This window comes from Lethenteron reissneri, chromosome 61 (genome assembly GCF_015708825.2).
Source record: "Lethenteron reissneri isolate LAM-NWPU_2019-01 chromosome 61, ASM1570882v1, whole genome shotgun sequence".
NCBI lineage: Eukaryota > Metazoa > Chordata > Hyperoartia > Petromyzontiformes > Petromyzontidae > Lethenteron > Lethenteron reissneri.
The window spans coordinates 7,148,821-7,176,292 of record NC_083839.1 but is presented as its reverse complement, the minus strand read 5'-3'; the positions used below and the strand labels follow the sequence as shown (position 1 = coordinate 7,176,292).

Here is a 27,472-nt window from a genome sequence, read left to right as displayed (position 1 = left end):
CGGCCGAACAAAAGCTGTTTGGGCATGCGGTGGCTGGGCATGGGGGCTACATGACCCAGCCAACGCAGCCTTGCCTGCCGGAGGAGCTCACCGATGGGACTTTGCCCAGATCTTTCAAGTATTTGTGAGCTCCTCACACAATCCAGCCTGGTTAAACCCAGGATGGATCGTAGGCAGGCCAGCCTAAATGTTTCTAACTGGCGAAGATGTTCCATTACGGGGGTCCACGTTTCGCAAGCGTAGAAAAGGGCGGGAATGACCGTGGCCGAGAACACCTGAAGCTTCGTGCGGAGCAAGAGACCAGGTAGCTTCCACACAGCGTTACGCAACCGATGAAAAGATAATGCCGCTCGACTGATTCGGAGGGAGACCTCTGCTGCTAAACCAAAGCCGGTCATGAGCAGCAGCAGCAGTCGCAGCAGCAGCAGCCGCGGCCGCAGCGGCAGCAGAAGCGGCCGCAGCAGCCGCAGCAGCAGCGGCCGCAGCAGCAGCCGCAGCAGCAGCAGCAGCAGCAGCGTGCGCGCGAGGCATTCGTGACCTGAGACCATTCACTCTGGCCCGTTTCTACGCAAGGAGAGAGGCTCGTCGTGTCCAGGAGGGTACCGCCACGCGTTCGCAGCAGAGGGGGCGATGTTGCTGCTGCTGCTGCTTGCTGGGTTTGTGATCCCGGATGAGCGATTTGTAGTGTCACGTCTCAGCATTGTGCGGGACGTGAGGTGCTGCCCAACACCAGCCATTGTGTGTGCGTGCTTGTTTAGTCGGCACGGTAGTGGGGGGGGGGGGCACAGGTGGCGCATCGGACGTTCATCTCAGTCGGTCGACCCGTGGCACCTGCTGGGTCTGCCCCGTGACCTCCTGCTGCCGGCGGGCGTTCGACACTTCACGTGGCCTCGACGTGCACCTAGCCTGGCACAGGCGCCGTGGTGATGTCACCGCCACTTGGTGACGAATGGCGGCTGTTGTGTGTTTAGCTATGTTACGATTATCTGAACCGGTCCTGGGCCTCACGTAGTTCGACTCAAATGAGTACCTTGGGGAGACAAAGGCGGCCGGGCGCGGTGTTGGCCATTCACCCCTTCGTGTGCAGTGCCGGCCTTCATAGGTGCTCGCTCACAGCACTTTCCCCAACAGTCTGTGAAGGCTACAACGTGGGTATCTTTGTCTTTGTTAGCTATGGGGAGAACATACAAACTCCACCCACCCACCCGCTCACCAACCCGCTCACCAACCCACTCACCCACCCCCTGCCCGCTCACCCGCTCGCTCACCAACCCGCTCACCAACCTGCTCACCAACCCACTCACCCGCTCACCAACCTGCTCACCCCCCCCCCCCCCGCTCACCAACCCGCCCGCTCACCAACCTACTCACCCACCCCCTGCCCGCTCACCCGCTCACTCACCCACCCGCTCACCAACCCGCTCACCAACCCGCTCACCAACCTACTCACCCACCCCCTGCCAGCTCACCCGCACGCTCACCAACCTGCTCACCAACCCACTGACCCAGCCACCCGCTCACGAACCCGCTCACCCATCCCCTCCCCTGTCCGCTCAGCCACCCGCTCACCAACCCGCCCACTCACCAACCTACTCACCCACCCCCTGCCCGCTCACCCGCTCGCTCACCAACCCGCTCACCAACCCGCTCACCAACCCGCTCACCCACCCCCTGCCCGCTCAGCCACCCGCTCACCAACCCACTCACCCGCTCACCAACCTACTCACCCACCCCCTGCCCGCTCACCCGCTTACTCACCCACCCGTTCACCAACTCACTCACCCGCTCACCAACCTACTCACCCACCCCCCTGCCCGCTCACCCGCTCGCTCACCCACCCGCTCACCAACCCGCTCACCAACCCGCTCACCAACCCACTCACCCGCTCGCTCACCCACCCGCTCGCCAACCCGCTCACCAACCCACTCACCCGCTCACCAACCCACTCACCCGCTCACTCACCCACCCGCTCACCAACCCACTCACCCGCTCGCTCACCGGCACGCAGGCCGCGTCGTGGCGGGCCCCTGTGGCCCCACCCCCCTGGGCCTCTCCCTCTTCCCGGGGCCCCACGCTGGCCGCTCTCCGCCGCATGGACTCCACCCGGGTCTGCAGCCCGGGCCCCATAGGCCGGGGCCCTGGGGTCACACACACACACAGGGGTCACACACACACAGAGGTCACACACACACAGGGGTCACACACTCACTCAGGGGTCACACACTCATGCAGGGGTCACACACACACGCAGGGGTCACACACACACAGGGGTCACACACACACACACACGCAGGGGTCACACACACGGGGATCACACACACACACGCAGGGGTCACACACAAAGGGGTCACACACAGGGGTCACACACAGGGGTCACACACACGCGCAGGGGTCACACACACACAGGGGTCACACACACACAGGGGTCACACACACACAGGGGTCACACACACACAGGGGTCACACACAGGGGTCACACACAGGGGTCACACACACGCAAGGGTCACACACAGAGGTCACACACACACGCAGGGGTCACACACACACAGGGGTTACACACACACAGGGGTTACACACACAGGGGTCACACACTCACGCAGGGGTCACACACACGCGCAGGGGTCACACACACAGAGGTCACACACACACGCAGGGGTCACACACACAGGGGTCACACACACGCACAGGGGTCACACACACACAGGGGTCACACACACACAGGGGTCACACACACACACAAAGAGGTCACACACACAGGATCCACACACAGGGGTCACACACATACACACACAGAGGTCACACACACAGAGGTCACGCCAAGGGGTCACATCCCCCTCCCCGAGCGTTGCTCAGCTAATAATGCAAAAGATTCGTGCCCCCAAGTAGCTCAAGGGTTTCCCAGTGTCATGAGTAAAACACAAATCATGGATTATAAGAAATGAGCTCGAACTCAAATCCTTTAAAATGAAAAAGTGAATAATTTTGACAGCACGCGTGCACTAAGCAAGTATTGTAATCAGAGTGTTAACTTCACTATTTCAAACAGTTAAAGGCGCAGTTCTGCAACAGCTCGCTCACAGCACTGCAGGCATGAGGGTCTCCAGAGGGAGAGGGAGGGAGAGGGAGGGAGAGCGCTCGAGACGGCTCTCCCATGATGACCACACTTGCTCGGAGTGGGGTTCACCTGGGGTTCACCTGGGGTTCACCTGGGGGTCACGTGGGGTTCACGTGGGGGTCACGTGGGGGTCACGTGGGGGTCACGTGGGGTTCACGTGGGGGTCACGTGGGGTTCACGTGGGGTTCACCTGGGGTTCACGTGGGGTTCACCTGGGTTCACGTGGGGTTCACGTGGGGTTCACCTGGGGTTCACCTGGGGTTCACGTGGGGTTCACCTGGGCCTCATGTTCGAGCTGGCAGCCCCACCCCTTTTCCCCTCTCCCCACCCCCCCTACTTTAGCCCCGCCTATTTTTGCATAACCACGCCTACTTTGAGTTCTCGCTCCGTCGCCCACAACTCAAAGCCCCGCCCACCACACCATTAACCCCCCCACTACTCGGTAGCTCCGCCCACCAACCGGGGTAGGCTCCGCCCACCAACCGGGGTAGGCTCCGCCCACCAACCGGGGTAGGCTCCGCCCACCAACCGGGGTGGCTCCGCCCACCAACCGGGGTAGCTCCGCCCACCAACCGGGGTAGTTCCCGCCCACTACGCAGGTAGCTCCCGCCCACTACCCGGGTGACCCCGCCCACCACCCATATAGCCCCGCCCACTACTCGGTAGCTCCGCCCACCAACCGGGTAGTCCCCGCCTAATACGCAGTAGCTCCGCCCATTACCCGGGTGACCCCGCCCACCACCCATAGAGCCCCGCCCACTACGCAGCTAGCTCCGCCTTCATGCATTAAGCACGTGGTCAGACAAATGTTAAACCGGGCAGTCTGGTGGCCTTACCCAGTGGGGGAGCTGCTCAAGCATCACAGACTGCCCCGCCCCCTGGGGTTGCCACGTGAACGAGGGTTGATATTTAGACAGAGGGGGCCATGTTCCCGATCCCGTCAAATCTCGGAAGCTAAGCAGGCGTTGGGCTTGGGCAGTGCTTGGATGGGTGAGCACCACGCACAGGAGGCGTTACAGGAGGCAGCAAGAAAGCAAATGAAGTTTCATGATGGACAAGAGGCAGACAGATAGGGACAGACACAGAGACAGGGGCCAGGCAGGGGACAGACAGACGCAGAGACAGGAGACAGACAGAGGCAGGGTGCAGGAGAACAGGGACAGGAGGCAGGGGACAGACAGAGGCAGGAGAACAGGGACAGGAGGCAGGGTGCAGACAGAGGCAGGGTGCAAGAGAACAGGGACAGGAGGCAGGGGACAGACAGAGGCAGGAGACCAAGGACAGGAGGCAGGGGACAGACAGAGACAGGAGACCAGGGACAGGAGGCAGGGGACAGACAGAGGCAGGAGACCAGGGACAGGAGGCAGGGGACAGACAGAGACAGGAGACCAGGGACAGGAGGCAGGGGACAGACAGAGACAGAGACAGGAGACCAGGGACAGGAGGCAGGGGACAGACAGAGGCAGGAGACCAGGGACAGGAGGCAGGGGACAGACAGAGGCAGGAGACCAGGGACAGGAGGCAGGGGACAGACAGAGGCAGGAGACCAGGGACAGGAGGCAGGGGACAGACAGAGACAGGAGACCAGGGACAGGAGGCAGGGGACAGACAGAGGCAGGAGACCAGGGACAGGAGGCAGGGGACAGACAGAGGCAGGAGACCAGGGACAGGAGGCAGGGGACAGACAGAGACAGGAGACCAGGGACAGGAGGCAGGGGACAGACCGGGCGCGGAGTGCGAGCGGAGTCGCAGAGTGGGGAGTGGGGAGCCGCCACTCTCCAGCCTCCCCTGCAGCATGGCGTTGTACTCTGCGCGGGGAGAGCGCAGGCAGAGTGGCGTCAACAACAACAACGACGACGACAACAACAACAGCTCTGCACAACTCTCGCGTGCATCACACCGGAGGGTGGACCCAGCGGTGAATCCCAAGGAGGCGATGAGGGCCACGTGGCTTCTCCCCAACAGACGACGCCACGTGGGACCTGAGTCTCGGTGATGTGCGCCACAGCGCAAACAATCACCGGGCTGTCGTCCGAGTTGTTCGTGCGCGGTTGTCCCCAACAGCGAAACAGCCTCACGCGTGTGTCGAGGCTTCCCACCCCTACCAACAACAACAGCAACAGCCGCTATTCGCCACTAAGTGGCGGTGATGTCACCACGGCGCTCGTGCCAGGCCATGTGCACGTTGAGGCCACGTGAAGTGTCGAACGCCCGCTGGCAGGAGGTCACGGGGCAGACCCAGCAGGTGCCACGGGTCGACTGACTGAGATGAGTGGCTGATGCACCACCTGTGCCCCCCTACTGTGCCAAATTGCTGTGCTTTAGCCACCTGGCGCTCCGCTCGTTGTTGTGAGCGTCGCTCCTCCGGCCTCCGTTGTTGCTGGAGGGCGACTGCCTCCAACTGCCCAGCAGCAGCGTCCTTCACCTCCACCACAAACCCCTCTTCTCTGCCCACGGGACGTTCTTAGATTGCCCCCCCCCTGCGCCAATGGGGTTGGAAATTCCACATTGCCAATGGGAGGGCGAGGCTCAGAATGGGAATGAATCGCTCCCCAAAAAAGGGATAGGTGACGTAAATAGAGGGGGTTGTTGTTTTTGGGTTCGATCTCGTAAATAGAGAAATGTTGTGTCGTTAAACCCCGCCGCCGCCACCACCCGACACAGCCAACTAGTTCGGTTAGTCACGTGAACAGAACGTGGCCGATTCGTCACTAGTGTAATGAGAGCCTATGTCCGGCTCACGTGCTGATTGGCTCTGCCGGTCCTGCTCTACAGCCAATGGGAGGAGAGCCTGCGAGCATGGCCCTGGCGTGATCGAGGGATGTCAGCTAGGATGATTGGTTCTGCTGCTCTTGGTCTCAGCCAATGGGAAGACAAGTCAGGGGCGTGGTCCCGGGAGTTGATGGAGGAATCTGGAACATTCAGCGCAGGCTATTAAGGATTGGCTGGAGCGTACCACGTGACCCAGGCATTAAATAAGGGAAGAGCCGAGGGACACGTGGTCAGACAAGGAACGAAGAGAGAGAGCGAGTGCCACGTGGCGGTGCGTCTCTTGCGATCTGTCTGCCCACTTGCCTTTGCCTGCCAGCAACGGGGAGTGCTTGTGAACTGAGGAAAGTAAATAAAAGGACCGATTCCACAAGCCGTCTCCAGAGTGTTATTACACTAGTACGGCACTAACCGGTGTGTTGGAAAGTAAAACCACACCATTATACAATTACTGATTGGTTGTGTCGGGTGGTGGCGGGTTTAACGACACATATTTACGCGATCTAACCCAATAAACACCTCGATTGTGGATAATATTGGCCGTGAAAGCCCTACCACGTGCTATGTGACGGTCATGAAGATGACGATGCTGACGATACTTTGATGATGAAGATTCATTGATGATGATGATGATTATTATTCTTGACTGTTGAGTATGATGACATCGATTACAGCGGTAGATCGAGCGGCTTGCAATCACAAAATCCCGACTTCAAATCCTGTTTGTGGCGCGGGATGGGTGGGGGAGTGTGACTCAGCCAATCATCATCAGCCCCTCCCTCTGGGGTCGATAAAATAGATACCACTTCACGGTGAAGTCGACAGCGGGGTTTTTGCGATGACAAAAAACATGAAGGAACTTGGAATTTCCACCACTAGCTCTGAAGGGCTGGAGGTCGCGCCGACCAGGTGGGTAGATTTGTGAAAACCGTTACGCCGGTCAGTCCGTTTGTGCATCATCAGCATTGTCGTCATCATCATTGTCGTCATCGTAGTCATTATCATCGTCATCATCGTCATCATCGTCATCATCGTTGCAGTCGTCATTGTCGTCGTCATCATCATCGTCCTCGTCATCCTAACGATGAAACGCCGCTGTCGACTTCGCCATTAAATGGTACTCATTTTGGTTGTCTGGCTGTCCGCCTGATGATGCCGGTTGTAATTACTGGCGAAACGTCGGACTCAGAATGTTAACGTTGTGGATTTGCTCTCCAACACACAACCCGGTGTGCTGTGCCAGTAACGAAATTGGCACGTTCTGTTTACGTGTCTGTCGGGTGGTGGCGGGTTCCACGACACATTTATATTTACGCGATCTAAGCTCAAAAAAACACCTTTGTTGTGGTACCTATTTTATCGACCCCAGAGGGAGGGGATGATGATTGGCTGAGTCACACTCCCCCCCCACCCATCTCGCCCCACCTCCCCGCCCCACAAGCAGGATTTGAACTCGCGACTTTGTGATTGCAAGCCGCTCGGATCTACCGCTGTAATCATTGTCATCAACAAACATGAATCATCATTATCATCATCAATGAATCTTCATCATCAAACATGCTCAGCATCCATCATCGTCATCGTCATGACCCTCACATATCCGTGTAACACGTGGGAGGCTTGCGCGACCGACATTATTCATCGTCGTCGTCGTCATCATCGTTACGATGACGATGATGCACACACCCCGGTCGTCATCATCGTTACGATGACGACGACGACGATGACGCACACATACCAGTCATCATCGTGATGACGACGACGATGATGATGACGATGATGATGACGATGATGACGACGACGAAGACGACGACGATGATGACGACGACGATGATGACGACGACGAAGACGATGACGATGATGACGATGATGATGACGATGATAATGACGATGACGCGCACACACACCGGTCGTCATCACAGCAGAACGAAAGCGCAGGCCGGGAAAAAACCAACAAACAAACCCCACGGTAAGTCTCAAACAGCACACACAGGCACGCACGTGCACCAAGCAGTTCAATCTTGATTTGAAGCTTTCGTAACTGCAGGAATCCATACTCGTTGGTTCTTTCGGTAAAGTCACGTAGGTAGAAATAAAACAAATCACGACGTTTCGATCGCAACACAAGCAGTCGTGTTGCGATCGAAACGTCGTGATTTGTTTGATTTTATTTCTAACCACGTGACTTTAACGAAAGAACCAAAGCGCATCGGCAATTCCTCAGCAACTGCGACTGATGGCTCCTCTCGTCTTAGGGCCACCGTCAACATAGAGCCGAGCAGGACGTGACCGGCTGCGATCGGCAGCAGTGGCAGAGACACAGACTGCGATCAGCAGCAGTGACAGACACAGACTGCGATCAGCAGCAGTGACAGACACAGACTGCGATCAGCAGCAGTGACAGACACAGACTGCGATCAGCAGCAGTGACAGAGACACAGACTGCGATCAGCAGCAGTGACAGACACAGACTGCGATCCGCAGCAGTGACAGAGACACAGACTGCGATCAGCAGCAGTGACAGACACAGACTGCGATCAGCAGCAGTGACAGACACAGACTGCGATCAGCAGCAGTGACAGACACAGACTGCGATCAGCAGCAGTGACAGAGACACAGACTGCGATCTGCAGCAGTGACAGAGACACAGGCTGCGATCAGCAGCAGTGACAGAGACACAGACTGCGATCAGCAGCAGTGACAGAGACACAGACTGCGATCAGCAGCAGTGACAGAGACACAGACTGCGATCTGCAGCAGTGACACAGACACAGACTGCGATCCAGTGACAGAGACACAGACTGCGATCTGCAGCAGTCACAGAGACACAGACTGCGATCTGCAGCAGTGACAGACACAGACTACGATGGGGACCCGTTTCGAGCAATTGCGGCGATGGACGTAGCCTCTGTCCTAACGAGGACGCCTTCCTGTGACCTCTGATAGGAAACAGAGGTCAACTGGGTCAAGCTGGGGGGTCAAACTGGGGTCAAACCGAGGCCTAGCGCCTCCTTCAGTGGCCGAGGCGCGTCACACGGCAGGCCGCGACGCGCGGTGACGGGGAGCGGAATGTCGGACGTGGCGCCGGCCGGCACGCGGCACAGCCCAGAACACAGCGGAGGAGCGATCGGCACATTCACGGCCCTCGTCAGTGGCGCCGCCTCGGAGGAGACCCACGCGTGCGAGGGGCAGGCGAGTCAACCCACTTGCTGTACTGCCGGCGCACCCTGGCCGGAGGCCGGGATACGGCTCCTCCTCCTGCGACTCCCACGGGTTCGGGAGGAGGGTGAGCGAGCGAGTCTGTTAGTACTGGGTGAGCGAGCGGGTGAGCGAGCGAGTCCGTTAGTACTGGGCGAGTAAGTCCATTAGTACTGGGTGAGCGAGCGGGTGAGCGAGCGAGTCCGTTAGTACTGGGCGAGTGAGTCCGTTAGTACTGGGTGAGCGAGCGGGTGAGCGAGCGAGTCCGTTGGTACTGGGCGAGTGAGTCCATTAGTACTGGGTGAGCGAGCGGGTGAGCGAGTGAGTCCATTAGTACTGGGTGAGTCCATTAATACTGGGTGAGCGAGCGGGTGAGCGTGTGAGTGAGTGAGTGAGTCCATTAGTACTGGGCGAGTGAGTCCATTAGTACTGGGTGAGTCCATTAATACTGGGTGAGCGAGCGGGTGAGCGTGTGAGTGAGTGAGTCCATTAGTACTGGGTGAGTCCATTAATACTGGGTGAGCGAGCGGGTGAGCGTGTGAGTGAGTGAGTGAGTCCATTAATACTGGGCGTGTGAGTGAGTCCGTTAGTACTGGGCGAGTGAGTCCGTTAGTACTGGGTGAGCGAGTGGGTGAGTGTGTGAGTCCGTTAGTACTGGGCGAGTGAGTCCGTTAGTACTGGGTGAGCGAGCCGGTGAGCGAGTGAGTCCGTTAGTACTGGGCGAGTGAGTCCATTAGTACTGGCTGAGCGAGCGGGTGAGCGAGTGAGTCCGTTAGTACTGGGTGAGCGAGCGGGTGAGCGAGTGAGTCCGTTAGTACTGGGTGAGCGAGCGGGTGAGCGAGTGAGTCCGTTAGTACTGGGTGAGCGAGCGGGTGAGCGGGTGAGTGAGTCCGTTAGTACTGGGTGAGCGAGCGGGTGAGCGGGCGAGTGAGTCCGTTAGTACTGGGTGAGCGAGCGGGTGAGCGGGCGAGTGAGTCCATTAGTACTGGGTGAGCGAGCGGGTGAGGGGATGAGTGAGTCCGTTAGTACTGGGTGAGCGAGCGGGTGAGTGAGTAAGTCCGTTAGTACTGGGTGAGCGAGCGGGTGAGTGAGTAAGTCCGTTAGTACTGGGTGAGCGAGCGGGTGAGTGAGTAAGTCCGTTAGTACTGGGTGAGCGAGCGGGTGAGTGAGTAAGTCCGTTAGTACTGGGTGAGCGAGCGGGTGAGTGAGTAAGTCCGTTAGTACTGGGTGAGCGAGCGGGTGAGTGAGTAAGTCCGTTAGTACTGGGTGAGCGAGCGGGTGAGTGAGTAAGTCCGTTAGTACTGGGTGAGCGAGCGGGTGAGTGAGTAAGTCCGTTAGTACTGGGTGAGTGAGTGAGTCCATTAGTAGAGCGCTGCAGGCCACCGTGCCTTGTTCCGATGACCCCCCGTGTCTAAATAGAACCCGGACCCTCTGTCTGTCTCACGTTCCCTGTCTCTCTCTCCCTCCCTCTACGTCTCGCTGTGTCTCTGTCTCACATTCCCTGTCTCTCTCTCTGTCTCACAGTCTCTCTCTCTCTGTCTACTGGACACAGCTGGCTTCTCATCGGATTCGTCCAGTCTAAAGGTTCTGATTCAGAGTATGTCTCACAGTCTCGCTCTCCGTCTCTCTGTGTCTGTCCTTCTCGCTACGTCTCTCACCGATAACTCGAATAGCGCCGACGTCAGCCCCGCAGCTTCTGGCACCGGGGGGAAGATTGATCTCAACCCATCATCACCATTCCTCCGGGGTCAATAAAATAGGTACCACTTTGGTGGGAAGTTCAACCAGTGGTTTGTCCGACAACGAGACTTGGCCCCCACGTTGGGAATGTGGAATTTCCACCGCCGGCTCAGGGCTGCAAGCGGGAGATGATGAGCACCGGTGGCCTCAAGTGTCGGAGGGTTACTGGAAAAACAGAGAGACGGCCGCCCCCTGGCATCGAAGCCTGTGGCACCACCTGAAACTAGCCGGGGGCCACGGGAACACAGGCACGGCAACCGTAGCCCCCCCCCCCCCCCCCACACACACACAAAACCCCGAGCGCCGGGATGGTGCCGGACTTTTTTGCGCACTGGCGCCGGCAAAACGGGGGAAACCCCGGCGGCCACGGGGGTTTTGCGGTGAAGTCGTCCCCACCTGACACGCGTTGCCGCACCAGCCCCGCCAGGCTGTACTCCTCCTCCTCCTCCCCCTCCTCCCCCTCCTCCTTTTCCTCCTCGCCGGTGCCGTCTCCACCGTGTCCCGGCAACGGGGGGCTGGCACGGGCACCAGCGCCGAAGCCTCCGAAACCGCCGCTGGTACCGCCAACACTACCAGAAGCACCGCCGGTGCCACCAAAACCCCCGGAACCAACAAACCCACCACCACCTCCGATACCGCCGCTGCCGCCAAAGCCACCGCTACCACCACCAGCACCACCAGCAGCAGCAGCAGCAGCACCGTGACCACCCAGTGGCCCCCCCCACGCCGGCCCGGCCGGGCGGGGGGTTAGCGCGGTGGGCGCGACGGTGCCGATGGGGCCCAGCGACTGGAAGGGCGTGCGCACCGCGCCGAACGGCACATAGCGCGGTAGCGACGACGGCGACGGCGGCGGAGGAGGCGCTGGGGAGCGGCGCACCGGCTGCGGCGACGGCGGCGGCACGTTGGCCCGGCGGGCCGCGTGGGGGGGCGGCGGCGGCGGCAGAGGAGGGGGAGGAGGGGGAGGAGGAGGAGGTGGGGGAGGGGGAGGGGGAGATGGTGACGGCACCCCGAGAGGTCTCGCCAGGCCGGGCGCCGGCGAGATGCGGTGGCGCGTCGCGCCGTACGGCGCGGGCGCGGCCGCGGCGGCCGGCGCCGGAAAGAGGAGGCCGCCGTGGGGCCGAGGCGTCGGGTGAAATGAAGAGGGAGGAGCGGGAAGAGGAGGAGGAGGTGGCGGGAGCGGCGAGGAGGAGGACGACGAAGAGGAGCGAGGAGCGCCGATGGAACGGGCGAGAGGCTCCGGCGAGAACCGGGCCGCCGGGGAGAGGGCGCGGCCCACGGTGGGGCCGGCAGCAGCGTGCGCGTAGCGGCCCTCCTCGTTACCTCCGCATGGCGACGCTCCTCCTCCTCCTCCGCTCGTGCTGCCGTAGCCCCCGTGGATCCCGTGATCACCGTAGCCTCCGTGGGCTCCGTGGGCTCCGTGGGTTCCATAGCCCCCGTGGGCCCCGTGGGTTCCGTGAGCCTCATGGACCTCGTGGGCCCCGTGGGTTCCGTGGGCCTCGTAACCCCCATGGGCCCCGTGGGCCTCGTGGGCCCCATGGGTCCCGGCCGCCGGCGTCAAGAATCCGGGGTCGAGGTCCAGCATGAGCAGGTTGAGCTGCGCCACGCTCGCGTCCGTGCCAGCCGGCGCCGCGTCCCACCCACGCGGCGCCTCGCCAACGCCCGTGCCCGCCGGGAGCCAGCCCCAGCTCTCGGGCACCGCCGCGTGGCCGCTCTGCCGCTGCTGCTGCTGGTGCAGCTGGTAATGTTCCAGCTGGTACAGCTGCTGCGGCTGCTGCAGTGGCTGGTAGCGCTGGTAGTGCTCCGGCGGCGGCGGCGGCTGCTGCTGTTGGAAGGAGACCCGGGCCTCGTGCGCCGCGGGCGGCCGGTAGCCGTAGTAGCGCGCCTCTGCCGGCGCCTGCCGGGGATGCGGCGTCGCCGGCGCCGGCGAGTACCCCGGCTCGTCGTCCAGGATGTCCGTCTCCCGCAGCGCGGGGGCCCCCGTGAAGCCGCCGCCGCCGCCGCGCGTGCCGTTCACGTGCACCAGCGCCGGCACCGTGTAGCGACCCCCGGCGCCGGCTACTCCGCCGAAGCCTCCGCCGGGCCTGCCGGCGCGGCCCGCCATGGCCGCGGGGTCGCCCCGCCGCGGCGAGGGCGGCACGCGGTCCGTGTGGTCGGTCCTGGCGGACGCCGACGAGTTCCCCGAGTCGGCGCTACGGGATCGAGCGTGCTGCTGCTGCTGCTGGAGCTGCTGCTGCTGGTGCGCTCCTGGCCGTCCCCCGCCGAGACTCGGCGCGCCGGCGCCTGCTGTGCCGTTGTTGTTGCTGTTGGTGGTGTGGCCGGGGCCGCGTCGGTGCGGCGAGCGTGCGGTGCTGCGCACGCTGGCGTACACGCCGCCGTCCAGAGGGCCCCGCGCCACGTCTGGGGGGCGGGGAACAGCGCGGCACTCACCGTCACCACCACAAAGACAAAGATCCCCCGTATAGCCTCTAACAGACTGTTGGGGCAAGTGCTGTTAGCGAGCACCTATGAAGGACGGCACGGCACACGAGGGGGTGGGTGACCAGCACCACGCCCGGCTGCCTTTGTCTCCCCGGTGGCGATTTTTACACACCGCACCAGGTACACATTTGACTACGCCACTGCTCACCGACCGCACAGTCTGACAAAGCTGTCCTCTGCAGTTAACACAGAGAACAGAACTCACTCACCACTCCATACTCACGAGTAACAACATCGTACACACCACCACGTACTCACTCACAGTCACACGTGGCTGTCACAGCCAAACACGCAATCACCGGACACTCACGGCTCCATGCTCACCGCTAAACCACACCACCCTCACCACCCTCACCACCCCACACTCGGATCTACACACTCCGCACCCATACAGCTGAGCAGCAGCTGCAGACAGTCACACTCACCCGCACGCTCACCACTCACCCACCCACACGCTCGCCACTCACCCACACGCTCGCCACTCACCCACCCACACGCTCGCCACTCACCCACCCACACGCTCGCCACTCACCCACCCACGCTCGCCACTCACCCACGCGCTCGCCACTCACCCACACGCTCGCCACTCACCCACACGCAGCAGCAGGAGCTCTCAGCTGGGCACCGCGGTTGTTCGCGTCCCACAAACCACGACCCCACCCAGCGGGGTCGTCGCTCCTCACCGTGACCCCCTTTACCACGACCCACTTCACCGCGACCCCCTTCACCACGACCCCCGGTGCAAGGGGCCGGTGAGGCCGGCACAGGGCACCAGCTCCGGCCACAACACGAACCGCCACCACCGCCGCCGCGAACACCACCGCCGCGAACACCACCGCCGGACGGACACTCGCACGCGGTGTGGACGTGAACCCAACCACTGCTCCTGCTGCCCCGAGCGCTCTCCACCCACCCCCTCCCACCGCTCTCAACCCCCTTCGCCCACCCACCACCACGACCCCCCCGTTTTGCAAGGCTATTTATTCCCTGGGGCTATTAATAGCTACAATTACGGGGCTCCCCTTCGGGGCGGCAGCAGCAGCGGCAGCTGAGATTGTTTGCGCCACTCGCCACGAAAGCTGGGAGCTGCCAGGACACGGGCGGATCCAGCGTGTGCGGGTCAAGGTGTGTTCCCGGGGTCAGGGTTCGAGGCCATGGTGCTAGGGTCAGGGGTCATGATGCTAGGGTGAGGGCCATGGGTCACGGTGCTGGGGTCAGAGTTACGGTGTTGGGGCGAGTTATCCGGTTAGTGCTGCTAGTGAGCGCCGATGAAGGCCGGCACGGCACGCGTCTTTGCCTCCCGAGTGGCAGTCTCTACACACCAGACGCCATAGACTCATTTGAGGCCGAGTCGACCTAGGGGTGGCCCAGGACCGGTTCAGATATTTCGTCACCGGCGTTGACCGTGAGAGGGAATCGAACTCGGGTGGCCGGGTTCGTAGGCTAATCACTGCGCCACTACTCCTCCTCCCCCTCCTCCTCCACACACACACACAAACTACCCGGGTTCGATTCCCGCTCACGGCCAACGCCAGTGACGATGATCTGAACCGGTCCTGGGCCTCCCCTAGGTCGACTCAGCCTCAAATGAGAACCTGGTGCGGTGTGTAAACATCGCCACTGGGGAGACAAAGGCGGTCGGGCGTGGTTCTGGCCACCCACCCCCTCGTGTGCCGTGCCGGCCTTCATAAGTGCTCGCTAACAGCACTTGCCCCTACAGTCTGTTAAGGCTACACGGGGGATCTTTGTCTTTGTAGTTCCCGTGAGGGTGAACGAGCCCCACAGTTCTTCCCAGGCCACACGGCGGCACTGTCCTTGCCTACAGCCACAACAGTTCTGGCTTTAGGGGCAGCTAAATACGACTCTCATCACGGTCGCTTGGCTGAAATGTCCGTAAAATAAATATAGAAAAATGTTCAGCCGCGGTTTAAAAATGAACCAAGGCTCAGCAAGCACACACACACGCACAAAGATCCCCCGTGTAGCCTTAGACTGTAGGGGCAAGTGCTTTTAGTGTGCACCTATGAAGGCCGGAACGGTACACGAGGGGGTGGGTGGCTAGCACCACTCCCGACCGCCTTTGTCTCCCCAGTGGCGATGATTTTACACACCGCACCAGGTACTCATTTGAGGCTGAGTCGACCTAGGGGAGGAGGCCCAGGACCGGTTCAGATAATCGTCACCGGTGTCGACTGTGAGCAGGAATTGAACCCGGGTCGCTGGGTTCACAGCGCAACGCGCTAACCACTACGCGACCGCTCCCCACACACACAAATGCATGGACACACACACATACACACACATACACACACACAAATGTATGGACACACACACAAATGTATGGACACACACACATACACACAAATGTATGGACACACACACACACACAAATGTATGGACACACAACACACATACACACACATGAGACAACCAGGACCCAGGGGTCAATCAATTGCTTGACACGGCCATCATGAACCTTCGAAAATAAAATAAAAATCACCCACACCCAGGGCTTGAACCCAGCACATCTCAGCAGTACTGGCTCAATGTCCCGGACATGACCATCATCAACTCCCTCCCCCCCCTCATTGCGAGCCAGCGAGGAACACCGCTAGGAGGGCACGGGTTGTTGTTTGGCTGCAGTCGTAGGGAAGACCACGGGGATTGAGGGGGGAGCGGGCGGTGGGTGGTGGGTGGGTTGGTGGGGGAGGCTCAGGAATGGCTTGTGGAGGAATGTGCGAAGCGGGGTTGGGGGTATGTGGGGGGTAGTAGGGGGGGGGGGGCTGAAAGGCGACCCACACCCCCCCAAACCCCTGTGGTGCATCCCTTCCGTCACGGCTACACGCAACAGACACATGGCTCAGCTCCCTCCCTCCGCTAACGCGTGTTACACACGTGTGTGTCAGTGTGTGTGTGTGTGTCAGTGTGTGTGTGTCAGTGTGTGTGTCGGTGTGTGTGTCAGTGTGTGTGTGTCGGTGTGTGTGTGTGTGTCAGTGTGTGTGTGTCAGTGTGTGTGTGTTAGTGTGTGTGTCGGTGTGTGTGTGTGTCAGTGTGTGTCAGTGTCTGTGTCAGTGTGTATGTCAGTGTGTGTGTCAGTGTGTGTATGTCAGTGTGTGTGTGTGTCAGTGTGTGTGTCAGTATGTGGCCTCAAGGTGCACATAGCTTGGCACAAGCGTCGTGGTGACGTCGCCGCCACTTAGTGGCGAATGGCGGTTGTTGTTGTGTGAGCGGTAGTGTAGCGGTCAGCGCTACGTTGCGAACCCGGCGAACCAAGTTCGATTCACGCATGCGTCCAACATCGGTTACGATTATCTGAACCGGTGCTGGGCCTACCCTAGGTCGACTTAGCCTAAAATTAGTACATGGTGCGGTGTGTAAACATCGTCACTGGGGAAACAAAGGTGGCCGGGCGTGGTGTTGGCCACCCACCCCCTCGTGTGCCGCGCCGGCCTTCATAGGTGCTGCTACTCGCTAACAGCACTTGCCCCAACAGTCCATTAGAGGCTATACGGGGGATCTTTGCCTTTGTGTTGTGCGCATGTGTGCGGGGGAGTGGTGGCGCAGTGGTTGGCGCCGCGCAGGCCTACGCACCCGGCGGAGACCCGAGTTCGATTCCCCCGCGCTCACGACCGATGATAGTGACAGCGAATATTTGAACCAGTTCCGAGTCTCCCCTAGGTCGACTCGGCCTCAAACGAGTACCTGGTGCACTGGGGAGACAAAGGCAGCCGGGCGGGGTGCTATCCACAACGCGCAGTATCAGTCTCAAAACGTGCTCGTTATGACAGCACTTGCCCCAACAGTCGGCTAAGTGTATCATGGTGTACATGTCTGTGTGTGTGTGTGCATGTAAATGTATGTCTCCATGTTGCTGTGTCTCCGTGTGTCCCCAAGTCTCCCGCATCTCCGTGTCTCCCCATGTCCCCGCCGTGTCTCCCCGTGGTGTCTCCCCGTGGTGTCTCCTCCCGGCGTCTCCCCGTGGTGTCTCCCCGCCGTGTCTCCCCCCGGCGTCTCCCCGCGGTGTCTCCCCGCCGTGTCTCCCCCCGGCGTCTCCCCCTGTGTCTCCCCGTGGTGTCTCCCCGCCGTGTCTCCCCGCGGTGTCTCCCCGTGGTGTCTCCCCGTGGTGTCTCCCCGTGGTGTCTCCCCCCGGTGTCTCCCCCGTGGTGTCTCCCCGTGGTGTCTCCCCGTGGTGTCTCCCCACGGCGTCTCCCCAGTGGTGTCTCCCCGCGGTGTCTCCCCGCCGTGTCTCCCCCGCCATGTCTCCCCGCGGTGTCTCCCTGCCCCCCGTGTCTCACCGCTGTCTCTGTGCGCGTTCACGAAGCTCTCGTAGGAGTCCCAGCGGACGAGCGGGTCCGACGATCCGTAGCGCACTCGCACCCCGGGCCCGTTCGGCAGCTCCACGCAGTCTGAGACGTGGGGGTCACGGGGTCAGGGTTCGACATTCAGAGTCTCATCAGCGGGGTCAGGCTCGCGGGATCAAGGTAGCCTGGCACGTGTTAATCACTGGCAAGGCCTCCTCTCTCTCTATACGAGACCGGGTAAGGGGTTGTCCTGGTTCACCACTTTAAAAAAAAAAACTTTGATAGACAACAACAACAACGACAACACCAACCCAATCATTGGCGCCGTTTCGGAGAACACAAGCACCACCAAATCATCAGACTATCCCCCCCCGCCCCCCCCGCTCCCCCCCACATACAAGAGTCGAGCGTCCCGCCAGGCCGGAGGAGCGAGCGAGAGCGGCCGCGAGGCAAAGCGGCACGTCAGCTGAAGATGAAATTAGCTCTCGCTGTCAGCCGCGACTTCCACGGACGTGATTAACGATGGGGCAGTGGGGGGGGGGGAGAAGGGACCTTTACCGGCGGGCGACAACCTCTCTGAAGCCGTGGGCTCCAAGCGGTAAAAGTAAAAAAAAAATTCACCAAGCGAGTGAACGAGCGAGCTGCTGATGAGACACTGGATGTCGAAACCGGACCAGAGAAGGAAGGTCGTGTGGCTGATGGCATGTTCAAAAGAGATATATATACACACAGACACACACACTTTTCTGTCTTACGTGGAGGGACGCGTGTGTGTGCGTGTACGTGTGTGCGTGTGTGCGTGCGTGTGTGTGCATGTGTGTGCGTGCATGTGTGTGCGTGCGTGTGTGTGCGTGCATGTGTGTGCGTGCGTGCATGTGTGTGCGTGCGTGTGTGTGTGCGTGTGTGTGCATGTGTGTGCGTGCGTGTGCGTGCGTGTGTGTGCGTGTGTGTGCGTGTGCATGCGTGTGCGTGCGTGTGTGTGCGTGTGCATGTGTGTATGTGCGTGTGTGTGCGTGTGGAACTTGTTCCGCACCGTGCGTACCCAGCCGTGCTAATCGGAGGTGCGGGGGAAGGACAACAAACTGAACGCAAAGAGCAGCTCTGAAGGGGCGAGTTTGTCCAGTCTAGATGATGATGATGATGATTTTAAAATGGCATAATCTCCCAATGGCTTCCTAACATCGGACGGCAGGAGCGTTCCAGACGGCCGCAGGAGCCGCGCGTCTGGAAGCGCGCCAGCCACAAGGACGAGCGCGGTCGGAGTGGCCGATGGTTTACGGCGGCGGCGGCGGCGGTAGCGCGTGGCCCGGTGACTGGGAGCGAGCTCTGGTGTTGAGCGAGAGGAGGCATCGTCGCGGCCTTCGTGGCCTTCGTGGGTCCCCAGGGGGGCCGCCGGGGGCCCGACGGCCGGGGGGGGGGGGGGGTGGGGGACCCGCGGCCCGAAGCGATGGTCCGACGTTTCGTTCCGCGTGTTGCGACCTCCGTCGGGAAAGCGAACGTCGAGTTGGTCTACCGGGGCGGGTCTGCAATACGGCGGCGAGGTGGTGGCGGTGGTGGCGGTGGTGGCGGTGGTGGAGGTGGGGGAGGTGGTGGTGGTGGAGGTGGTGGTGGAGGTGGGGTTGGCGGGTGACGTGGCGGTTGGTGGTGGAGGTGGGGGAGGTGGTGAGGGTGGAGGTGGTGAGGGTAGAGGTGGTGGTGGGTGGTAGTGGTGAGGGTGGGGGTGGTAGTGGTGAGGGTTGAAGTGGTGGTGGAGTGGTGGTGGAGGATGTGGTGGATGGTAGTGGTGAGGGTGGGGGTGGTGAGGGTGGGGGTGGTGAGGGTAGAGGTAGAGGTGGTGGTGGGTGGTGGTGGTGAGGGTGGTGGTGGTGGGGGTCTATTCCGGGCTTCTCGCCGCGGGCGATGACGCCGCGAGGGGGTGGCCGTCGCCCCCCTCCCCGCCCCCCCCCCCCCGCCCCCCCACCGGGTCGCATTCACTGGGGGCAGCGAAATTCAGCCGCCCAGGGCCAGCGGGGGTCACACCACGCACGCACGTGGTGTGTGCGTGTGTGTGTGTGGTGTGTGTGTGTGTAGGTGTGTGTGTGTAGGTGTGTGTGTGTGTGTGCGTAGGTGTCATATGCATGCGTACGTGCATCTCCACATGTCCACGTGTGCGTGTGTGCACGTGTGCGCATGTGTACATAGGTGTGTGTGCACGTGTGTGGCGGTTAGTGCGCTGCGCTGCGAACCCGGTGATGCGGGTTCGATTCCCGCTCACGGCCAACACCGGTGACGATTATCTGAACCGGTCCTGGGCCTCCTCTAGGTCGACTCAGCCTCAAATTAGTACCTGGTGCGGTGTGTAAACATTGCTACTGGGGAGACAAAGACGGCCGAGCGTGGTGCTGGCCACCCACCCCCCCTCGTGCGCCGTGCCGGCCTTCATAGGTGCTGCTCGCTAACAGCACTTGCCCCAACAGTCTGTTGAGACTACACGGGGGGGGGGGAGTGGATCTTTGTCTTTGTGGCGGCAGTGCCCAGGGTGGGCCCCGCTCTCCGCGCGGCTCCACCAAACAAGGGAGCGCGCCGCCGTGACCCCCGTGACCCCCGCGGGCACCGATTTGGAGATGACCAACGCAGGGCGTCCGGATATCTCCACGCACACACGTACGCACACACACGCACACACACGTACGCGTGTGTACGTGCGTGTGTGTGGGGAGCGGTAGTGTAGCGGTTATTGCCCTGGTGAACTCGGGTCACGAGCCTGGTGACCCGAGTTCGATTTTACCGCTCACGGCCAACACCCAGTGACTCTCATCTGCACCGGGCCTGGGCCTCCCCTAGGTCGACTCAGCCTCAAATGAGTACCTGGTGTCGTGCGTAAAAACATCGCCACTTGGGAGGAAAAGGTGGTCGGGCGTGGTGCTGGACACCCACCCCCCCCCCCCCGTGTGCCGTTCTGGCCTTCATAGGTGCTCGCTAACAGGGCTTGCCCCAACAGTCTTAAGGCTATATGGGGGATCTTTGTCTTTGTGTGCAGAGGAGGCTCGTAAAGGACGCTGCTGCTACTGGGCTACATTTGGAGGCAGTCGCCCTCCAACAACAGCGAAGGGCAGAAGAGCGACGCTCACAACAACGAGCGCCGGGCGGCTAAAACGCAGCGAGTTGGCACAGTGGGGAGCACAGGTGGCGCATCGGCCGGTCAACTCAGTCAGTTGACCCATGGCACCACCTGTCCCGTGACCTCCTGCCAGCAGGCGTTCGACATTTCACGTGGCCTTAAAGTGCACCTAGCCTGGCACGAGCGCCGCGGTGACATCAACGTCACTTTGTGCGAATGGTGGCTGTTGTGGTTGTGTATGTATGTGGTGTGTAGTTTGTGTGTGTACGCGGTGTGTGTGTTGTGTACATGGTGTGTGCGTGTGTGCGTGTGTGTGTGGTGTGTGTTGTGTACGTGGTGTGTGCTGTGTACGTGGGGTGTGTGTGAGTTGTGTACGTGGTGTGTGTTGTGTATGTAGTGTGTGTTTGTACATGTTGTGTGTACGTGTACGTGTTGTGTGTGTGTGTGTACGTGGTGTGTGTGTGTGTACGTGGAGTGTGTGTGTGTTGTGTACGTGGTGTGTGTGTGTGTGTTGTGTACGTGGTGTGTGTTGTGTACGTGGTGTGTGTTGTGTACGTGGTGTGTGTTTGTACATGTTGTGTGTACGTGTACGTGTTGTGTGTGTGTTGTGTACGTGTTGTGTGTGTGTTGTGTACGTGTTGTGTGTGTGTGTACGTGGTGTGTGTGTGTGTACGTGGTGTGTGTGTGTGTGTACGTGGTGTGTGTGTGTGTACGTGGTGTGTGTGTGTGTACGTGGTGTGTGTGTGTGTACGTGGTGTGTGTGTGTACGTGGTGTGTGTCACCCACAAACCCACCTTTGGACGACTCTGGCCTCGTGGACAGCTTGAACTCCACCTTTCCTTGCTGTGGGAACCTCTCATCTGCCGCAGAGGAAGCACACACAAAGACAAAGACCCCCCGTGTAGCCTTTAACAGACTATTGGGGCAAGTGCCGTTATTGAGCACCTATGAAGGCCGGCACGGCACACGAGGGGGTGGGCGGCCAACACCACGCCCGCCCACCTTTGTCTCCCCAGTGCTAATGTTTACCGCACGAGGTATTCATTTAAGGCTGAGTCGATCTAGGGGAGGCCCAGGACTGAGGTTCAGTTTTTCACCGTGACTGGTGTTGGACAAGAGCGGGAATTGAACTCGGATCGCCGGTGTCGTAGTGCGGCGCGCTAACCACTGCGCCACCACTCCCTACACGCACGCACGCACGGAGCGGTGTGTCCGTGCACACGATGACCAGACTTGGTGGTGGTGGTGGAAATCTTGGTTGTGGTGGCAACGGTTGTGCCGATTGTAGTGGCGGCGGGCTGTCAACACCGGGCACTACAATCGCGGTTCTCTATCGGTTCTCTACTGGTTTATTTTTTCGTTTCTCTACAGATTAATGATCGTATCTCTGCTGGTTAATTATCGTATCTCTCTTCTTGGTTCTTTCGGTAAATTCACGTAGAAGGGAACTAATAAAATAAAAAATATATAACATGATAAAAAATTATTTTATTATTTCCCTTCTAAGTGACTTTACCGAAAGAACCAAGAAGATGAATCCCTGCAGTCACGAAAGCTTTGAATCGAAAGATCGTATCTCTACTGGTTAATCATCGATTCCCTATTGGTTTGTTATCGATTCCCTACTGAATTTTGATTTAAAGCTTTCGTGACTGCAGGGATTCATCTTCTTGGTTCTTTCGGTAAAGTCACGTAGAAGGGAAATAATAAAATAATAAAAATTAAACATCATAAAATAATTCTCACGACGTTTCGGCCACAACGCAAGCAGCCGTTGTGGCCGAAACGTCGTGAGAATTATTTTATGATGTTTTATTTTTATTATTTTATTATTTCCATTCTACGTGACTTTACCGAAAGAACCAAGAAGATGATTCCCTACTGGTTTGTTATCGGTTTCCTACTGGTTCGTTATCGATTCTCTGCCGGTTCTCCTTCCGGTACCTCCACCCCCCCCCATGGTGGGGTTCCGTGGCGAGGGGGTGGGGGAGGGGCTCCGCTCCGTACCGGTGTTTGCGTGATCCAGTTCGTGTTTTGCGAAGCAGAGCGGCAGGCCCTGCACGGCCCCTGTGTGGAACTGGACTCGGAAGACCTCGTCCCGCCCCGCACTGCCAAACCGCTTGTGGTAGCACTTCACCTGCACACGCACGGCCACACAGACGCCGCATCCTCATCGTCGTCGTCGTCATCATCATCGTCGTCGTCATCCTCAATTGTCATCCTCATCATCATCGTTATCATCCTCGTCGTCATCCTCATCATCATCCTCGTCGTCATCCTCATCATCATCGTTATTATCATCATCGTCATAATTTTCGTCGTTATCCTCATCGTCATCCTCATCATCATCGTTGCTATCATCATCATCATGTTTATCATCATTGTCATCTACGTCGTCATCCTCAATGTCATCCTCATCGTTATCATGATCATCCTTGTTATCATCATCGTTGTTATCATCATCAGCAGCAGCATGAGCAGCAGCAGTTGCAGCATACAGCAGCAGCAGCTATGATCTCTCCACTGCTGTGTGAAGTTCTCACAGCACTCTCCCACACAGCCTGTGCGTGTGTGCGTGTGGCGGTGCGGTGTGCGTCACGTGAATAGAAGAACGAGAACCGCAGTGCCCGGAGAACACCCGGGGGCGGGGTTGGGGGGCATGGCGAGGGGGGAGTGCCGGGGGGTGGGGGTGTGGTGGTTCTCACCAGGATGTCCCCCTTGAGCATGAGCGCCGGCTGGATGCCGATGCAGAGCTGATCGGTGCTCCCTTGCTGCACGTCGCTGCACACAGCGCAGAGGGCGGGCACATAGCGCAGAGTCCCCCGCCCGCCCGCCCGCTCGCCCCCCCCCCCCCCCCCCCGGCCAGTCTCCAGATCTTTCAAGGATTTGTGAGCTCCTCACACAATCCAGCCTGGTTAAGCCTAGGATGGATCGTAGGCAGGCCAGCCTAAATGTTTTTAAATGACCGTGGCCGAGAAGACCCGAAGCTTCGTGCGGAGCGACAGACCAGGTAGCTTCCATACAGCCTTACGCAGCCGATGAAAAGACAACGCCGCTCGACTAATTCGGAGTGAGACCTCTGCTGTTAAACCGGAGCCGGTCATAAGCACACTGCCCAGGTATGGAAAACTTTCCACTCTCTCCACAACTGCCCTATCACTAATTGGGAGTTGTGGGGGTGGAGTGTCTGATGGTAAAAATACCCAGGCAGGTGCTTAGTTTTGGTGGGGCTGCTGGTAAGGCCCCACCTCTTAGTGGCATGCTCCAGGTTCAGCAGCAGTGCCTCCAACTCCTCTTCTGAGTGAGTAGCAATCACCAGATCATCGGCATACATAACATGGTTGACCAATAGGGAGCCATCCCTTCATCGCACCCAGGCATCAATCAACCTCACATAATATTTGTACCAGATGGAAATTCCTCCGGTACAGCTATCGAAGGCATCACGAACTACATGGTCGAAATTTATGTTAAATAATGTAGGAGCCAGAGGACATCCCTGTCGCACCCCAAGGTGAACAGGGAATGGCTCCATCTCCGGCCACGTAGTTTTACCCGGGCCTGCTCAACATGATTGTGAGCAGAGAGTCAAGGACTCTGAAAGCACGAAGAACAACCCAGAGCCCAGGCCTACTGATGGTATCAGTAGGCCTGGGCAATAAATAAAGCAAAGATGTAGGTCTTGTGGGAATTCTTTACACCTCTGCTATAGCAGACGGACAGAAAATATGGCATCTGTCCAGGAACGCACACACACACACACGTAGACACACACGCAGATACATGGACGCACACACACACACGTGGACACACACGCAGACTCATGGACACACACACACGTGGACACACACGCAGACACATGGACGCACACACACACGTGGACACACACGCAGACTCATGGACGCACACACACGTGGACACACACGCAGACACATGGACGCACACACACACAGACACATGGACACACACACGTGGACACACACGCAGACACATTGACGCACACACACACGTGGACACACACGCGTGCGTACGCGGCCGCATTTGTGCTCAGACCATCGGCCGTTGCTGAAGAACTGGTCACGTGGTGTGTGCTAATCGCTACGATTCAGCTCACAGCTCCGGCTGTCCGCTGTCTAATCTGGGGCTAGATGCGGCTGCAGGAGGGTGTTCTTTGACGACGCTGAAACGATCGGAATTGGCATGGATAGAGAGGAATGAGCAGATAAGAGGATTGCAGAAAAGCTATGTAAGCTCTGTAAATATTGTTTTATTTTACCAGGTAAGGTCCCTCTGAGCTACGTAGCTCTTTTTCACAAGCGACTTGGCCACGAATGAGAGGCTCAACGGAATGGCTCATCGTCGTCGTCGTCGCGTGGAAATCTACGGCAGCCAAATACTCCGAACGCGTGTTACGTCGATTCTCAAATGTGGAGTGGAAAAACGGAGGACCCGGAGAAAAATCCACGCGACCATGGGGAGAAAGACATGCAAATTCCAAATATACAGCAGCAGGCGTCAGGGTCGGGATCGAACCCATGACCTCCTGTATACCAGGCGAGGTAGTTAACATCTCACAGAACCCACGACCTCCTGTATACCAGGCGAGGTAGTTAACATCTCCTAGCCACCGCGGGTGAGGGTGTGCGTCGTACTCACTAGACGCCCGAGGTGCACACGAGCTGCATGCCCTGGTACACCTTGATGAAGAGGCAGCAGCAATCTGTGTGGCACGGGGGAGGGGTGGGGGGTGGGGGCAGGGGGGTGGGGGTTAGCGGGCACAGCCAGGACGCCGCCGCGGCACCAATCAGAATCAGCTCCCAACATCGTGGACCAATCAAAGTCAGCTCTTAACTTCGTGGACCAATCAAAGTCAAAGTCAGCTCCTAACCATCGTGTGCCAGCAGCAGCAGCTACAGCAGCAGCTGTGCCGTCAGCAGCAGTAGCTGCTGTAGCAGCAGCTGCTGTCAGCAGCAGCAGCTGTGTCAGCAGCAGCTGTGTCAGCAGCAGCAGCTGTGTCAGCAGCAGCTGCTGTGTCAGCAGCAGCTGCTGTGTCAGCAGCAGCAGCTGTCTCAGCAGCAGCTGCTGTGTCAGCAGCAGCTGCTGTGTCAGCAGCAGCAGCTGTGTCAGCAGCAGCAGCAGCAGCAGCAGCTGTGTCAGCAGCAGCTGTGTCAGCAGCAGCAGCAGCTGTGTCAGCAGCAGCAGCTGTGTCAGCAGCAGCAGCAGCTGTGTCAGCAGCAGCAGCTATGTCAGCAGCAGCAGCTATGTCAGCAGCAGCAGCAGCTGTGTCAGCAGCAGCAGCTGTGTCAGCAGCAGCAGCTGTGTCAGCAGCAGCTGCTGTGTCAGCAGCAGCTGCTTTGTCAGCAGCAGCAGCTGTGTCAGCAGCAGCAGCTGTGTCAGCAGCAGCAGCAGCAGCTGTGTCAGCAGCAGCAGAACCAGCTGTGTCAGCAGCAGCAGAACCAGCTGTGTCAGCAGCAGCAGAACCAGCTGTGTCAGCAGCAGCAGCAGCTGTGTCAGCAGCAGCAGCTATGTCAGCAGCAGCAGCAGCTGTGTCAGCAGCAGCAGCAGCAGCTGTGTCAGCAGCAGCAGCTGCTGTGTCAGCAGCAGCTGCTGTGTCAGCAGCAGCAGCTGTGTCAGCAGCAGCAGCTATGTCAGCAGCAGCAGCTGTGCCAGCAGCCAGCGGAGCTACCGAGGTTTGCGTCATAGCTGGAGACGCCGCTGATGAGGACGTGGTGGAGGAAGAGGGGAGCGCTGTTCATCTTGATGACGCCCGCCAGCAGCTGGCCAAAGTAGTTGACGTACCTGGTGGAGGGATGGGGAGATAGGTGGTGGTGGAGGTGGAGTGGGGGGCAGAGTTGGGAGAGGAGCAGGGTGGGGGGGGGGGTGCACAGCCTCTGAGCATTACACAAAAACCATCAGCAGTTCCTGAGGAACTGCATTGCGAGTCTTCTTGTCACTGTCGAAATCGTTGAGTTTCATTGTCTCACATCTTCTTGTTGCATTTGCTCACGTGCAGTTTGCCGTTCTCTGCGTGCTGTGCACGTGGTGTCCCCCTGTGTGTTCACTCGCTGTGTGTTTCACCCCATTTCCACCTGATGATGAGCACTTGTGTTGCGTTCGAAACGTCTGTGATTTATTTTAATTTAATTTATTGAAATTTTATTTTGATAATTGTTTTTTTACTTTTTTATCTGGCAACAAAACTGACACCATGTGAGACTAGGCTCTAATGCTTACTCCGAGCTCTCATACTCTGATGGTGCATTGTCTTTGAGTTGTGCGGCTTTTGGCGTCATCTGGTCCAACACCATGTGAGACTAGGCTCTAAGGAAAGCTGTCTCGGGTGTGGACCAATCAACTTCAAGGACAGTGCATACATTATCAGAGTTATGTTTTTTGTTTGCATTATGACTGCAGGTATTGTGGTCTATGCAAGCATGACTCCTCGTAAAAAAAGGATGTCAGTTTTGTTGCCAGATAAAAGGGCAAAAAACCAATTATCATATTTTTTACTGGCAAATGAGGTACCAATGGTGTAAATTTTATTGTATTTCTACACACGTGACTTTACCGAAAAAACCAATGAGTACAATGTCTGCAGTCACGAAAGCTTCAATCCGAAATGCGTTTTGAGCAAATGTGACCGGACCGACTGGCACCAGCGAAGCAGTGGATGGCCAAACTGTGTTGGAATCGCTTTCGTGCCGATGAGAGCTCATCAGCACGGCGTGTGCCGCTAATGGCTGTACCGTTGAAATGCGGTGCTTTTTCTGG

At 58.9% G+C, this 27,472-nt stretch overlaps 1 protein-coding gene across 1 annotated transcript in view; it reads right to left on the bottom strand.

Annotated features, from left to right (window-relative positions):
- LOC133358274 (tensin-2-like) overlaps positions 1–27,472 on the bottom strand; it is a 93,388-nt gene that overhangs the window by 25,291 nt on the left and 40,625 nt on the right. Inside the window, exons 5-14 of the mRNA XM_061576510.1 lie at positions 26,686–26,725; positions 26,388–26,500; positions 25,358–25,421; positions 23,407–23,482; positions 22,709–22,838; positions 21,496–21,561; positions 17,596–17,706; positions 11,219–13,219; positions 4,840–4,923; positions 1,999–2,138 (exon numbers count right to left, since the gene is read on the bottom strand). Of these exons, the coding sequence (XP_061432494.1) occupies positions 1,999–2,138; positions 4,840–4,923; positions 11,219–13,219; positions 17,596–17,706; positions 21,496–21,561; positions 22,709–22,838; positions 23,407–23,482; positions 25,358–25,421; positions 26,388–26,500; positions 26,686–26,725 (2,825 nt within the window). The remainder of the gene's footprint in view (positions 1–1,998; positions 2,139–4,839; positions 4,924–11,218; positions 13,220–17,595; positions 17,707–21,495; positions 21,562–22,708; positions 22,839–23,406; positions 23,483–25,357; positions 25,422–26,387; positions 26,501–26,685; positions 26,726–27,472) is intronic.